Below are 17237 nucleotides of genomic sequence, written 5' to 3' on the forward strand. Positions count from 1 at the left end.
CTGAAATGTCACTCAATTTCAGACTTTCAGCCATTCCTATTCTGCTTTAGGAAAATATTGCAGAATATTAGGAAAATATTCCTAACGTGATCTAGAAATCTGTTTTTGTATAACTTGATGCTTTAAAAACAAAAAGAAAGCTGAAGAATAAAATAAATTAAAATCAAATTACATAGTTGCATTCAACTTTACTGCTCACTTCCAAAGTTTGGTTTTTTTTTTTCTCCTTGTAATTATCCTATTAATTATCACAATACAACTTTTCTTAGAGCATCCTGATCCTCTTACCTACATTCTTGTAGAATGACAACCTATGCATCGCGAAAGAGGAAAAAAAAAGGGCGGAAAAGGAGGAAAAAGCAGGTTTGATTTGCAAGTAATACAGAACATGCCTTCCAACACCACCAAAAGGCAAACTGAGTGAATATTCCTGCAATTCACTTATGTAAGAATCTACTACATCAAACTGCAAGCTTACAAGAATGAAACTGTTTCATACCTTAAAATATTCCATTACATGAAATTACATACATTCCATGATATAACATATTCTATACTTTACAAACAAGGATGAATTTTGTTCCTTTGAGCCTTTTCTAGGCTCCCCAAAATACTGTACTTGAAAATGCTTATGAGACACCTACACAAGACAACTGACGAAAAAATATCATTATTACCTGCTTTCCAATCGGATCTGATAACCAATTGTCTGGCCAATCTTTTCTCTTCTTTCTGCTGCCACTCTTTCAGCCACAGCAATAGCTGCTAAGCGTCTAGGTTGAGTGCAAAATATACGACAGGGAATTCCATTCTTGTAGCAGTCATCAAGAAGGAACTGAGGAATCTATTAAAAAAATCTGGATTTATTTTTTTCAGTGTAATACAGCTACAGGCTATATTATTCTATTCTACCATAAATAGGTAGAATATTACACAGGTTGCAAAAGATTCACAGTGAGTTACAGTGCTAAGCATACTTGAAGGAACAAAAAGTAAAATTAAGTTTCTAATGTTAAGAATTACTACCCTCAGAAAAAAGAGGTTAAAGCTCTTTCCTCTTCTTTCAAAGAGATCTTTACAAAAATACATTGCAAAAGGAACTGGAAGACCTAAACAAAATGATATATTCATTTAATTATTTTAAATAATTTTTGATGGAAAACTGTATCATAAAATTGTGCAAAATAACTTTTTAAATAAGTATCAGCCGGCTAAAGAATTCAAAGAGTTACAAAGAAAGTGAGTTCTATTAAAATTCAAGATTTTCTAACCTAGGGCAAATAAATAAATTCTCTATTACAGAAATTGTATTTCTTTTGAATATAAAGTTTTATTGTTTTTAATTTCATTATAGTAACATACTTGAGTAGTCTTTCCTGATCCAGTCTCTCCTACAATCAAAACAACTCTATTTTCCTTAATTATTTTGACAATTTCTTCCTGTTTTTCAAAAACTGGTAGCGATTGCCTGAAGGAATCAAACTCTGATTCCCCTCTTTTCACTGGAACCTGAGGGATACCGTTGTTAAGTCGCCCACTGGTCTTGCTCATTTCTCTGTTTTCTGAAATGAGAAGTTAACAATGCATGTGAAAAGACAGGGAAAAAAAGTCACTATTGCTAAATAATCTGTAAGAAATGACATTCTTGATTTCATAGGCATCGCTATAAACAAACTGATGCATCCAGCATATATTTAAAACACATAATCACTGCAAGGTATCCTGTTACTGTCCTCGGAATGAGTATTTTTCAAATGAGTTATTACTTCAGAGCTATTCTGAGAAAAAGATTTTTTTCAAGACATTCCTCAGGAATTCAAAAACATTTATTATGTACCAAAAGCTAAAACAAACAAAACCTGAAAAAAGCAGCCTGGTATGTTTCCTTCACCTTCATATCACTTTTACAAATCCACACTTCCACTGTTTGCACAGGGACAGTCCATAGTTAAAAAAAATGCACTTTAATTTATTCCAAAATGACAATATGTCTTCTCAGAAAAAAAATACTGTAATTTATATTTCTCCTTTCATATTCTCTCTTATCTTCATTACCTCCTTTTGGTCTATATTATATATTCTGATGCTGTGGTCAAATGATTTATTTTAAATAATGCATACAAATTCTGCAGAAACTATAGCCCTAGACCCAAAGTGAGCACCATCACATACTAGAAATTAATTTGTAAGTGTTCAAAAAATGTGTAAACCTTCATAAATTGAGACTATTTCAGTGTTAGTACATACTATCCTAAAATTAAATTCAATCATACATAAAGTAATTAACAGCTTAAAATTACAAGAAGCATTGTCTTGCCAAAAAAAAAGATGTAAAACAACAGGTTAACAGCACCAAAAATATAGGAGAATTAAAAGGATTAAATTTACATTTTTTATTAGTTTACACCTTCCCTTTACAAATAGCTGCTGTTAAGTACTTTTATTATCTTTTCCCCCAATTCATTAAACAATCTGTTAACCTATTAATGTATTACCCATTACAAATTAATAAAAGTATGATCCATCAGAAAATTGATGGATCTCAATGAAACAAAGCTTACTGATGGAAGTATTTTCTGTACACTACAACTAGGTTTGTACACAAGCCCAGAATGTAGCTCTTCCACACAGAGCCGCTATAGCACAAAAATACTGTGAACAATCATTCTGTGTTAATAAAACAAAGTAACAACAACAAAAAACACTGATATATCAAAAGTATATCTTCCAATAAAACCTTTCATATTCTACTGTGAGTAGTAGAATTCAAACTGATTTCCTAATAAAAGTGATCTAACACAGGAGTCCTGAGAGGTTCTCTCTCCACTTCCATCTCAGAACGTGTAGGAATTAATGTCTAAGAAATGTACTTTTCCAGCCAAATTTGTTTGCAACTGGTCAAAAGATTCAGAAGTAAATCGGTAGAAAAGGACACTATCAGATTGTGGATGACATGACTGCTTCAATTACACTCCCCAGGAAAACTGGTTTACAAAATCTTTTTCTAAAAGTTAAAGGCCAACTGAATAAGCTATTTGGTTTGGGGCACTTTTTCATTCGGCATAAGAAAGGAAACAGAAAGAAGAGCTTTGTTTTTCTTTTTTTGGGTTTTTTTTTTTGATTTTTAGACAGTGTTGATTTGCAAGTCCATATCTGAACATACCTGCTTCAACAGCAAAAGCATTTCCTCGCTCAGTCTTTGGTAGAAGTTCTGTCCGTTCTTTATTTGTGACGGGAAATCTCTGAATTAAGTTCCGCACAGCGTGTTTTGTATTAGGAGTCAAACAGCAAGACATTACTGCATGTGCGAGCTCTGAACCATCTTTTTTCCTTACAGTCAGGTATCTATTTGCTCCTTTCCTGAGAGAAAAAAAAGTCACAAATAATGAATAAGTAAGCTATTTACCTCTTTGTAATGATATGTGACAAAAATTCTTGGCTACTTTCACCTTATTTTCAAATAAAAAGCCTATCTAGAAACTTCCAAGCACAACGCACTAAAACACTTACAAAAATCACATACTACTAACATGAAATACGGCAGTAAAAAAAAACTGGTGACTTCTGGCATCTAAACCCAAGTATAGCTTTACAGTCAGGCTTCCATTGTGCAACTGTCCTTGTTTTTAAAGGGCTATCATTGCGTTTGTTTCCCAAAAGACAGTAGAAACCTCCATCACTCAGTGCATTAATCAATAGTGACACAATGCACAATGATCTTGAGACAAATTTAAGAGAGTTGGAGGTTATTGCTTGTTTTAAAACTGAACTCCATTATTGAATTGCAAAGAATTGTTGAAAATCTGCCTTAGACCTAACCATTTTGTGCCTGGACTAAAATAATCTATCAGTACAGCTTGAACATGACTTGCTACGATTACAGCATAAGACCACACGAAAAGTAAAATACCCTGCCTTGTCAGGGGATAAGAAGATACACAGGTTGTAACGCACTGCACGCAGCTGTTTTCTAAATAATTGCTTTGCGTCTATCTCCTTGCGAATACAAGAGTTAATTTCAGAATTATAAAAATATCTAAGTCAAAACAGTGATCAGAAAAGCACATCTAGTTGTCAGAAGTTAAAAAGAAAAAAAAAAAAAAAAACCACAAACCCAAAATATTTCCTCAATGCTCCTATCCTTCAGTAGTTTGCCTTTCAGCAGCTTCTGGCATACAACTTTATCTGCACTAATTCAATGTTGAAATAAAAACATACTAACCATGACGACTTTACAGTAAGTTTTCTGTAAGTATTTAATACATGCTTGGTCAACTCATACTTTATCAAAAAAACAAGAGTTTATGTTATTTATTCACTCTGTATAACAAATAAAGGTACAATAATAAATGCTAAGATTACAAATGTACTGTCAAGAGACACAACAATGAAAATCATGATCAAGTTTTTAAGACATGCTGGTGATCATTTCAAATGTTATTTCAAGATGGTTATTTAAGAAATTTGGAAGGACTAAAGCCAAGTAGAATACATTGAAGTTTAAAGAAACAAACTTCCTTTGATGTGCAATGCTCTATTACAACAACAACAAAAAAAACGAAGTCTGAACATTCTCTTTTTCTGACCCACTTAAATATCTGTTCAACTGTTTTCCAGGATTCTTGTCATCCTGAACACTCTGGGTAACAGAAAAATCTGTAAACAAAGTGCCACCAAACCTACTAGGAAGCTGCTTACTCAAGCAAGACACTTAACTGGCTCTACAGACAAAAACGATTCAAATAGACTTCAACACCTCTATTTTAGCACTAGTACCACACAACCCAGGAATATTTCAGCTGACCACATAGGTGTTTCTAATATTGCTTTCCAAAACTCCTCATTCCTAAAATATGATACAAAGATACAAAAGTCCAGTGAAACTTAGGGGCTCAGGAATTCATGCAAAAATCATGCAAAAATTAAGTGCTCCCTCAGCAAGTTTGCTCACGATACCAAACTGGGTGGAGTAGCTGATAGCCCTGAGGGCTGTGCTGCCATCCAGAGGGACCTGGACAGACTGGAGGACTGGGCGGTGAGAAACCTCATGAGGTTCAACAGGGGCAAGTGCAGGGTCCTGCACCTGGGGAGGAATAACCCTGGACACCAGTACAGATTAGGGGTGGACCTGCTGGAGAGCAGCCCTGCAGAGAGGGCCCTGGGTGTCATGGTGGACGACAAGTTGACCATGAGGCAGCAGTGTGTCCTGGTGGCCAAGAAGGCCAACGGGATCCTGGGGTGCATTAAGAAAAGCGTCTCCAGCAGGTCTAGGGAGGTGATCGTCCCCTCTTCTCAGCCCTGGTGAGGCCACATCTGGAGACTGTGTCCAATTCTGGGCTCCCCAGTACAAGAGCTGTGGAGCTGCTGGAGAGAGTCCAGCGCAGGGCTACGAGGATGATCAGGGGCCTGGAACATCTGCCCTATGAGCAAAGGCTGAGAGAGCCGGGCCTGTTCAGCCTGGAGAAGAGGAGGCTGAGGGGGGACCTGATCAGCGTGTATAAATACCTCAAGGGAGGCAGTGAGGAGGAGGGGGCGGCCTCTTTTCAGTGGTGGCCAGTGACAGGACTAGAGGAAATGGCTTCAAACTGAAGCATCGGATGTTCCACAGGAACTTAAGGAAGCATTTCTTCACTGTGAGGGTGACAAAGCGCTGGAACAGGCTGCCCAGAGAGGCTGTGGAGTCTCCTTCTTTGGAGATCTTTAAAATCCGGTTGGATGCAGCCCTGTGCCCCGTGCTCTGGGTGACCCTGCGTGAGCAGGGGGATTGGACTCAATGACCACTGAGGTCCCTTCCAACCTTCGGCATTCTATGATTCTATGATCACCTGATACTGGCACTCCTGACACTGGAGCCACAAAGAAACAGCACAGCTTCACCTGAACAGCTTGGCGTATGAATAAGCTCTTCTGAACCCAAGACAAACATCCAGAATGCAACTGCTGAACAGTGCTTCCCCACTCAATATTGACAGTGAAGTAGTTGATCCATGAATTAGTGTTTTCCACTATCTCTGCAAGAATCATGAAACTTTAGCAAAACTGAAGAACAATAAATGCTGCTACAGCTATACAACAGTGAGAGAGAAGTGAAGTGATAAGGTTTGACGTAGTACTCCATCTAGGTATTTTCCTAAGTTCTTTTTCCTCTAATTTTTCCTTCCTTGTTGTTACCTCCCAAGTGAAACATATTCTCAATTTTTAATTGAAGCTTGTGAGTAATAAATATGGATTTTCTCTTCAGAAAACTCAGAGTTAGGCATGAGAAAGAAATATTTTAACATCTGCACATGAAGCCTTCTTTCCTGCACTTCTCAACAGAAGCGTCGTTTTGGAAGCGCTGTTCTTCATGTCATTTTATTCTGTTAAGTTCTCAGATACTATGTCAAGACCTTAGGCACAGAGTAGTGCAAACAGCAGAGCAGTGAAAGCACAAGTGAACTTCGTGAGGAACACTTTGTGAAGCAAAGAGATGAAAAATAAGTGTTAAATGAACACATGAAATGGGCAAGGATATTATCTCAAACCACAACTTTGTTTAGCTAGACCTAAAAGAAATCTAGAAAAGCTTACCTTGTCTTTCCTTTTATGCTGCAATAATTGCTTACAATCATACAAGATATGCTATATATATGTATGTCAATATACATGAAAAATTTATGTCATTTCACAACTAGCAATGAAGTTTCATACATACACAGTTAATAACAAGGTTGCATACATTTACTGTAAAACAAAATCAGAGTCTAACTTACCCTTTACTTTTAGAAATCAGACCAAGAGACTGACTGAGGCGGTGAATAAAAGCTCTTTCAGTACTAGTCAAAGAAGATGGGAACTCCATTTCTAGAAATAAGACAAAAGCGAAAGAAAAAAAAGTGACAACATGAAGTACAATATTCTTACCACTCTCTGGCACAGATGCCACGAATTTTGCAGTTCTCAAACCTGTATTTCCCTGGGAAGGGCAATAAATCCCATACAAGCAATGTGAAGCAATGGCAGTGGTGCACCCTCCTGACCCGTAAGGAGGAAGCTTTGTGCAGGCGCGGTGCTATCCGGCCAAAAAGGAGGTGACAGACGGCTTTCGCTACGGCCTAGGCGCCCGTGTCCCCCCGGCCCCGCTCCTCCGGCTCAGCCCAGGCGCTCGCCCTGCGCACCGGGGCCGGCTCCCACCCCCTGCGGCTCTTCCGCGCCCGCGGGGCCGCCGCACCTGTGGGCCGCGGCGACCCGCTCCCCTAACGGCCGCCGCTCCCTCCCTAACGGCCGCCCCCGCCTAACGGCCGCGGCTCCCAGCCTAACGGCCGCCCCAGCGGCCGCGCCGCCGCGCACCTTTCTGGTCGCCGTAGCGGAACCGCTCCAGGGCGATGTTCACGGCGATCTTCACCTCCTCGTCGATGCGGATATCCTTGAGCCCCTTGGCGCGGCCGCGGCCCGCGGCGGAGGCGGCCGCGGCGGGGGTGGCAGAGCCCCCCGGGCCGCCGCTCCCGCCGCCGGGCTGCCGCGGGGAGACGCTGCTGGGCCGGGACATGGCTGCGCGGCCGGAGCGGAGGGAACGTGAAGACCGGGCGGGCGCTGGGACAGCGCTCACGCCCACCCGGACGCCCCGGGTACCGGTAACGCACGGCCCAGTCGGGAAGCGCCGAGAGGGCGGCGGCGACGGACGCACGGAGAGGGCGGGAGCAGGCGGTGCCGAAGGCGCGCATGCGCAGAGTGCGCCGCCTCCCGAGCAACCTCCCTCCCTCCCGCCCCAGGCTCCCGCCGGGCGCAGGCCCCGCCCCCTCAGAGTGCCCGCCCAGGGGTGGGGCCAGCCCCAGGCGCAGGCTCCGGCCGTTGGGGCGCGCGGCCGTTGGGGCGCGCGGCCGTTGGGGCGCGCGGCCGTTGGGGCGCGCGGCCGTTGGGGCGCGCGGCCGTTGGGGCGCGCGGCCATGTTGACTGCTGTCTCTCTTCGAGCTTCTCCTTAGATCCTTTAGGCAAAGGGAGCGGGCGGGTGGTGCCCGGAGGCGGTGCGGGAGCAGCCTGTTCCGACAAGGAACTGCGCAGTTTTCCAGGAAACTTCGGATGGCCGCGGAGCGCAGGTGCTGGGCAAGGTGCAGGGGGGTGAGGCCAGCACAGCCCTCAGCCTCCTGGTTGTGAAATACTGTGCAGTGTACATTTGTACCACTTTTTTTTTGCCATTAAGTAGTTTGCTGGTGTCCTTAGAGAATTGTTTTGGTCAGCAAATATTTGGGCAGAGGTATCCTCTTTTCTGTCATTTCTCTTGACTCCAGAATGAGGGTGTGGAAAATTTACTCATAGACATGTCCCAGGATCCACAGCTCGAGGTGCCTCTGTGGAATAAACAATCATTAAGTCCTTGACCACAAAATTTTGAGCGTGCTTTGACCAAGAGCAAACTGATCCTCAAGTGTGACCTTCAGTGGAGAGCTGAGTAGGTGACAGGCAAATGCTACATGTCTGATGTGGCTGCCTGAAAATACCTAAGAGGGTCTGACCCAAGTTGCTCGCTTCAGTATAAATTTGCTCAAAGAAGTGGCATTGCAGTTGAAGGTTTGCTTGGTCATAGGTTATTTAAATCTCAGTTTTTAAACAGATGTCCTACATATTTTCAACAGCATTAGAGCTGTTGAACATTTAATGCTATTTAGCTTCAGGTATTTCTGTGATACTTGGTAGTGTAAGCACGTATTCAAGCACATCACACTAATCAATTAGATTTCATAACATCACAAGATAAGAATTTTTTTTCTTACTGTTGACAGTAATAAGTGAGAGATGAAAGCTGTAAAAAGTCACATTGGAGATCTGTGATTATGAACACCATTATGATCTATTACCAATTTCTGTCATAATAGCATGTTCTTGCCTTCCTGCAATAAATAGATAACCATTCTGCAAAATGATTCTGCAGGACCTAATATGACTTCAACTTTCTAATCCTGTGTATACAGCAGCTTATAGACATAATTCGTTGCTGTTATGTTAAAGTCATATGCAAAGCTAAGAGCACAATAGGGCATAATGGGATCCTTACCTAACAGATCTCCTATTACATTCATTTCTTCTTCTGTGTTGACTCTGTAAAGCTATTAAATGTGAAAAAGCAGGAAAATATTATTCTAGTAACTCAAAAAGAGCACAGAGCACACTCAAAACACACAGCAAATTTACACGCTGAATAAAGGAACTATTTTAATGTGGTCTCTCCTGAAAATAAAGCTGCTGTTTAAGGAGTGTGGCCTGAGTTTGCATCTAATGTAATCCCATTGGTAGCATTATACCAGGAGTTAATTTGTCTCCAGGAATTTAAGACAGGAACTCATAAAATATAAGTTAAATAAGGGGAAGCTTGACTCACTAAACTAATAATGTTTAAGTTTCACACATTGTAAACATGCGTGGGGTGCTGGCACATAAAACATGATAGTTCATTATCGATTTTTCGCTATAAGTATGCCTTAAAAATCCTCAAATGGCCCATAAATCATTTTTCCAAAACCGATATAAATTGGAGGAGGCAGCATTTATGTAAAAAAATTACTGAACACAAAGTAATTAAATACTACATAAAGCAGAAGTTTTCTTAATGAGTAGTTGTTATCCTAATAATGCATGCTACAGCAGTGCTTGGTCCTGCTAACTAGTAGATTATAATCTGTATGGAGTGTACAAAACCCAGAAGTTTGCTGTAACATAAGACTGTGTGTAAAGGAGTGGTTGAGCAAACTGGCCCCCTGGTTTGAACACCTGTGAATGTATTTGCAAAAAGTCACTATGGGTGATTCTGGACCACCTCTGAGGCTGCCCACCAGCTCAGACTTGCCTGCAAGCAGGCAGCAAACCTGGGAAGGACAAGCAGTTGCATACACTGTGCAGCATCTGGGATCCAAATGTGCTGTATTATTGTGCCAAAGGACATGTCACCACAGCCTGCCTGCCTGCCAGGCCAGGAGAGAAACAGAAGTTGGTGTGCATCATGCTTACTGGTGTTTTTTCACAACCACCTAAATTTTCTGCTCTTAAAGAAGTAGCACAGTCTTCCCTTTATTAGGGACAGGTGGATCTCTACAGTTAGGCTAACCAACATAGCGGATTTAACAGTCCTTTTTTTTCATTGTTGAAGTTTAGAGATTGACACATTTTGTTTGTTATGATTAACTCCAGTGAAGTGTCTGTAAGAGCTGTTTTGACAGCATATACTTTTTTCCCTGTAGGAATGCTTTGTCTTTTAAACATACTGATTTGTCAGAATTACTTGCTAAATAATGTAGTCGGGCCCTTAGGTCTATCTGACCTCTCTTAGGCACTTGCTTGAGATGTCTCAGAGGAAAGGGAAGATATAACAGACCATTGTGTCAAAATAATTTTCCTCAGAAATTTCTAAGTTTCTAAGTTCTTAAACGTGGTGGTTTATGTGTATTACTTAAATGTTTTATACTCATAAAATTTACTGGCTGCAGGTTTTCTCATTATAATTAGTAACTCATAAGACTTTTAAAAACCTTATTTCATGACTGGTTTCAGAAATGCCTTCTATCTGAGGAGTTTCACAGAGCAAAGATTCCTGGAATAAGAATTATTTCCTTCTCCACCATAGGTCCAAATGCCCATATATATTTTTATGAGAAGTGGTAAGAGGCAGCAGAGATTTATGCTAAACATAGCTGCATGTTCAAAAACAAGCTTTCTTCTTTTGCCCTTCTCAGAGGTACTTTCATTATGTAACAGTTTTTGCTGGCTTGTTTTTACTTTGCATAATATTCTCCCTTTCCTGTACTGCAAAACTCCACAACGGATGCCACTATATCGAGAAAAAGAACTTTAAAGAAAATTCTTGAAATAAATTCAACCATTATTGTGAATGTGCATTGTATCAGAACTGACTCCAGCATTGTTAGTCTTTGTCATTTTTTAATAGTTTTAGTAGAGTTGTAAGACTTCGTTTTTCTTCTTTAACATATCATGCATGGATCTAATATTAATCTGCGAGATCAATTAATCAAAGAACAGAAGATTTCATTTCTTTCATTATAAAATGGTATTCTTGTACTTTTTTATTTCAAGTATATTTGTGACTGAAGAGTTACTGGTTTATTAAGTTTCTGTATGAATTATATCTGTGAGAATAGATTAATCTGAAATTGTAATGGGAGATGTTTAAGAACTGACATCTGGTGATAATGGGCCCTGGTACTTTACTGCACAATACACTGATGGTTCCCTAGGATTTTATTGCTGCTATGGGATGTAAATGGATGATTGCCTCCTCCCCATTTATGTTAACACTTGTACCATATACTGACATATTCACCATAATTTCTCCTCCATTTTTTTTCTCCTCCTATGCCCTTACACTCTCTAATTTCTATTTAATTTTAATTTACTATTTATTTTTTAGCAATAAGGCAGCAAGTGTATTGGACAGATTAAACAGACACATTTATCAGCGTGTCTGTAGATATATAAATGTATTTACATGTATTTTTTTTTCCTGATCTCATTCCCTCCCTGAAATAATATTTGATCATCTTAATGAGTTTAAACCAAATTTAAAGGCAGGGTAGCAAGGCAGAAATCTCAGACACTAAATGTATTTAATAGTTTAGTAAATACAGACAGCATAGAATAGAAATCCTATTTATATTCAGCTCAATAGAAAGGTTGCAGCAGTAGTTCAAGGGGATGTGGAGCTTCTAGAGAGGGTCCAGCAGAGAGTGATAAAGATGATTAAGAGACTGGAGCATCTGTTTTATGAGGGGAGACGTAAGTGAGCTGGGCCTGTTAAGTCTGGAGAAGACTGAGAAGGGATCAATATATACAAATACTTGAAGGGTGAATGTAGGGAGGATGGGGCCAAACTCTTTTCAGAGGTGACCAGGAATCCCAAATCTTACCAGGTTGAGAGGTGAGCTGAAGGCAGGGAAGATATCATACCTGTCTTTCATAAGCTCATGTCTCTGTTAAAATTGGAATTTGGTGCAATTGGTTATATTCCCTGAAGAAATTTAATTAGGCTGGTTCAGCGTTTCCAGAAAGAACACTGTTTCACTAAAATATTTTGACTACCATGCTTGAGTTGCAATTTTCGGGAGCACAGAACTTTTTTAACTATTGCGGCCATCAGCAGTCTGCAGAAATAAAAAGTCATCAAGGTTACCTCATGGTGACAGTCTAAAGGACAATTTATCTTTAAAATTGTCCCTTCTTTTTTATCAACTAAAGTAGCATTCTATTAACTGAGATATAAATTAAAAAAAAAAAAAAAGATAAAAACAACGGAACTATTCAATATCTTTGTCCAAATAGATATGAAAGAGATTCAGGAAATAAATATTCTGCCATGTTCACAGATGCATATTGTTGAGTTGCGCACAAGATTCAGGACTGGCAACTTGTATTTAGTAGGAGAGGTTTTTTAGGACATTGCTTGAAAACAGACAAAAGACAAAACTTTCTGTTTCACATTCATTATCATGCAAAAGTGCATCCTTTAAAACAAAACAGACTTACAAGCTGGCTCAATATTGTAACGGTGAAGAATAAATAGAAAGGTTCCCAGAAGAATATCATACAGACTTCTAATATAATATCTAAATGAAAATATTTCCATTGTTAAAAAAAAATACATAATTTTAGCCATTCCTGTTTTGGAGCAGAAGAAAAAAATGTTTAATTACAAAAAAAAAAAAAAAATCCTTCAAAAATACTGCTTTGATGAAGAATTTTCAGCTGGTTGTGCTTGATAGCAATTCCACAGTAAAGGCTGCATGAGATTAGCATTTCTAGCAAGAGTGAATTACGATGTCTGTGATGTGAGATGGATGTAAATGAAGTAATGGGAGTATTTTACATATTATTTATTTAAATTCACATTATCTTTTTGTTACAATTAAGACAGATAAACAAAAGTAGTCTTTATTGGAGGCTACTGAAATCAAGGATAATCTTTCCTTTGATATCAGCAGCCACTGTTTTCAGTCCTTGTATATGTTAAAAACTTGAGTCTGAATACCTAAATAGTGACAAAATTTAAACAGCTAACACCCCTAAAATGTATTATAGTAACATTAGAGCATGCATGTTTTAAGTTTTTCATTAGGAAAAAAAAGTATTAATGTACACTTCTCTTATTTAAAATTGCTTACATATAAACATGTTTACATAGATGTTACACAGGTCTAAATAACAAAGATGTTATTTAGGTCTGCTAAATCTGTTAGCAGATTTAGCTAATGGTATATCCTCCACCTCTTACTATTGTGGTATATGTACCCAGTCATATGATGTAAAAGTGACTGGTAACTGTACATATCCACTGTACCTTTTGCAACTGGACCAAAATCTCTGCAAACCAGATTAACATCCTCCATACCTGATTTTGTCTTCTTGATGAAATTGTTATGGGGCCCCAAGGACACTGCAAGCTCTCCCTATCCCAACCCTCAGTCCCTGCCGCACAATGGCACCCTGTCTGGCACTGTCCCTGTCTCATAGGTGCCTGCCCAACCTGGTGTCAGCCCTGCTCTCTCCCCATGGCAGTACCCAACGCCAAAGCTGTGGCTGCCCGTGGTGCCCTGCTCCCTCAGGGTGAAGATGGGCTCAGGCTGCCAGACCTTGCCCTGCCATTGTGGAAAGCTGCTGGTCACATGGTGACCTGACAGGGTAAGTCCATCTCCACAGGAGTCCCAAATATATCTCACCTTTAATGCACAGCTGTGGTGGGCTCCGAAGGCAGTTACATTTCAAGTATGGGAAAAGCAGGTTGAGGCACAAGAAAACAGAAGAGAAGCAGCTTAAAAGATACTTTCCACATCATTATTATCTGTCTCTAGCTGTGCTTTCTCCTTTTTCTGCATAGTAAGCATCCACGAGAAACTGAATGCTTGTTGAACAGCTTTAACGGGGTTTCTGTATCATTGTGCATATAAATATTCCTGTAACTAATCAGCTAAATACACAGCTAAATACAGATTGCTGACCAGCAGCAGAGTGGACAGAGCCATGACCCCCAAAGGGGGCAAAGCTTCCACAAGTTGTAACTAAATGCTTGACACGTCAAATGGTTGTCACCTATTATCTGCTTTAAAACTTTTTTTTTTTAATAAATGTGTACAGTAATGTGTTCTTAAAGCACGGCATTTATGGCACCCTTGGTGTTCAAAATCTTTTCCTGCATTTGGCAGAAGTAGCAGTGCATTAAACATAAAGGCTTCAGGGATTTTGAATGAGTTGAACTGTGTGCTAAACTTAATGTTATCTTCCTATGTTCACATTTCTCTGTCCTCATTCTATCCTTGTCTGAATAAATAGGTAATTGATTAACTCTTAGAATGTGCTTTGTGTTTTAAAATTTGCTCATAAATGTGGCCTGAGGTACTGCAATGCACAGGAAGAAAAATGAGTATCATAAAGCTACCTGTCCCTCTTGCTTCATTTCCATTTATTGGTGAAAGCTAGGGCAGAACACTGCTGTCGCATCACTTAAGTGTAGTCCTGGGCCTACTTAGCAAGTAGAGGTGAAAAAAAGAGGATAGAAAGTGTACTTAAGTTAGGGAGTAGCCTGCCATTTTGCACTTTCTTTATAGTGGTAGCAGTCAGTTTACAGGGAAAAATTTGTTACCTAATAACCTCAGCCCCCAATCTGCCTGCAGTACCCCAGGTGCAGCCTCACCGGAGCAAGATCCCCTCCCCCCACCTGCTGCCAACATCCTCCTGATGCAGCCAGGATCCCATGGGCCTTCTTGGCCACGAGGGCACTGCTGCCTCATGGGTCGCTTGGTGTCCACCAGGACTCCCAGGTCCCTCTCTGTGGAGCTGCTCTCCCTAACCTGTACTGATGTCTGGGGTTATTCCTGCCCAGGTGTGGGACCCTCTCTGTGCTATTCAGGTTCCTCTCTGTCCAACTCTCCAGCCTGTCCAGGTCCCTCTGAATGGCAGCACAACTCTCTGGAGTGTTGTCTTCTCCATCCAGCTTGGTATCGTCCACAAACGTGCTCAGGGTGCCCTCTGTGCCCTTGTCCAAGTGACATTTAACTTAAATAAAAAGTTAAATGAAAATAGATTGACACTTACGGTTCTTGGTTTAAAAAAAGAAAACCCACAGGCTCTCTCCTTTTGAGAAATACCAAGCCTGTTTTCAGAGAGCGAGGATAGACTGAAGAGGATAGGCAGCAATATGGACATCTGCCCGCTTGTGTTCCTTCCCTGATGTCTTTCAGCTGCCTCCTGGACACCACTCATCCTTCCCAGCAGGGACAGTGAGCTGCAGAGCTTGTTCTCTGTGTTAAATATGTTATTTTTTTTTCATCTGAAAATCATATTTTTTGCTGCAGGAGTGGACTACTGTATTAATAAAGGCATTGAGAAGTCCACGCATTTACTGCTTAGACTGCTGCTTCCTAATAGATGTATCTTCCTTTTAAAGCCTGCATTTGTATCAGGATACCAGACAGTAAACTCAAGTGGTTTTATTCTGTTTTGTTCCATATTCCAACCAGGATATCATCTGTTCATATTGACTAGATGAAAATGTCTTTAGTAAGTTTTGTACAAAGAAAAATTAGAAACTACTGTAGAAGGTTTAAAGAAGTTGCCTTGGGACTTAGGCCAAAGATGCAAAAATTACCTCTCCCCTCCTAGGAGGGGAAAAGCTGTCAGAAAACACACAACAGATGCAGAATATATGTGAGAATTCTTGTGTGTGGTGTTGAACAGCTACAGTCTATGGGATGTGGCTGAAGCACAGTGGTCTCGTGACTGTCCAGCTGATTCAGCAATATTCTGTTTTCAAGATAAAAGACAGCTGCAGTGAGCAGCTGGGCTCACACATGGAAAAGATGGAAGAAGATGGAGGATGAGCAACTGTGGGTAAAAATAAGCAATAGGTTGGAGGTGAAAAGTGAAAGATGATCTTCAAAGACTATACACTGTGTATGCTTGGAGGAGGAAGATACTTGTGGGCATTCTCTGTTTGCCTGTCTTGATGAAGTAAGCAGATATGCTGGCCAGGAGCCTGGTGCCATACCTCCATGCTTTAGCAATCTACCACGCAGTGCTCTGGGAAATGGAAATGGGAAAACAGCACAGAGTGAGAATACATGAACGAGTAAGAAGAGGAGGCTGAGGGGTGACCTGATCAGTGTGTATGAATTACCTCAAGGGAGGCAGTGAGGAGGAGGGGGCGGCCTCTTTTCAGTGGTGGCCAGCGATAGGACTAGAGGAAACGGCCACAAGCTGAGGCACCAAAAGTTCCACAGGAACTTAAGGAAACACTTCTTGACAGTGAGGGTGCCAGAGCCCTGGCACAGGCTGCCCAGAGAGGTTGTGGAGTCTCCTTCTCTGGAGATCTTTAAAACCCGCTTGGATGCAGCCCTGTGCCACATGCTCTAGGTGACCCTGCGTGTGCAGGGGGGTTGGACTAGATGACCTCTGAGGTCCCTTCCAACCTTAAGCATTCTATGATTCTGTGGTTCTATACTGCAAAGCAGTTTTATCCTCTAAAACATAGAGGCTCTTTGCCTTGCAGTGACTTAATCAAGATGCAATAAATATTAAGAACAATTGGCATCAATTATCTTAAAGGAACTGTGTGCCAAGAGGAGTTAACAGCCAGGAAGATCAGGCTGTCATGGAGGAAGACCAGGATGTCTTTTAAAGACTGAATAGCAGGACAGCATTTGATAGTGGAAACAGAAATTATAAGGATTTTTTTTCCATATACAGAAAATACAAGACTTTATTGGCCTCATTAATCACAGCCTGACACAGTGACAAATGTAATGCTACTGTGAAAAAGGCAAATGCTGTTCTAGGCTGTTTCAAAATAGGTATAACCAGTAGGTGTTGATAACGGCGGCAAGGTGTGAATGAGATTAAAATACTTGTTTAATCTGGAAAACATGAAGACTGTAAAGGAGAACAGCACTTCATGTAAACTCTGATCAGTGGAGAGGAAATATTTTGTATGAATACCCAGAGGTGCTGGTGTTCAATGCTCACCCACCTGTACCGTCCACATCAAGAAACACGAAGCCTGCACATTGCTGCGGAGGGAGTCAACTGCTGTCGCTTGCCTCAGCTCAGCCTGGGCAGGTGAGCCCAGGGGAAGGGAGGCCACAGCTCTGCCCGTCAAGCAGGGCGCAGCAGTTGTGGCAACGGCGGGACGCCGCGCAGGGCCCCAGCCCGCGCCCCGCTGCCCCCTCAGCTGCGAGGGCGTCGCCGCCGCCCGGGCTCTTCCCCGC

The 17237-nt window shown here is 41.0% G+C and overlaps 1 protein-coding gene across 1 annotated transcript in view; it reads right to left on the reverse strand.

The window, feature by feature from the left end:
• The window catches only part of YTHDC2 (YTH domain containing 2), a 30562-nt gene extending 23017 nt beyond the window's left edge, over nt 1-7545 (reverse strand). The window contains exons 1-5 of the mRNA XM_026052829.1: nt 7330-7545; nt 6753-6843; nt 3164-3360; nt 1363-1562; nt 678-844 (exon numbers count right to left, since the gene is read on the reverse strand). Coding sequence (XP_025908614.1) covers nt 678-844; nt 1363-1562; nt 3164-3360; nt 6753-6843; nt 7330-7528 — 854 coding nt within the window. The 5' untranslated portion in view covers nt 7529-7545. The remainder of the gene's footprint in view (nt 1-677; nt 845-1362; nt 1563-3163; nt 3361-6752; nt 6844-7329) is intronic.
• Between the last annotated feature and the right edge of the window lie 9692 nt (nt 7546-17237).

Source organism: Nothoprocta perdicaria, unplaced genomic scaffold, assembly GCF_003342845.1.
Source record: "Nothoprocta perdicaria isolate Ctin4 unplaced genomic scaffold, notPer1 scaffold_92, whole genome shotgun sequence".
Lineage (NCBI taxonomy): Eukaryota > Metazoa > Chordata > Aves > Tinamiformes > Tinamidae > Nothoprocta > Nothoprocta perdicaria.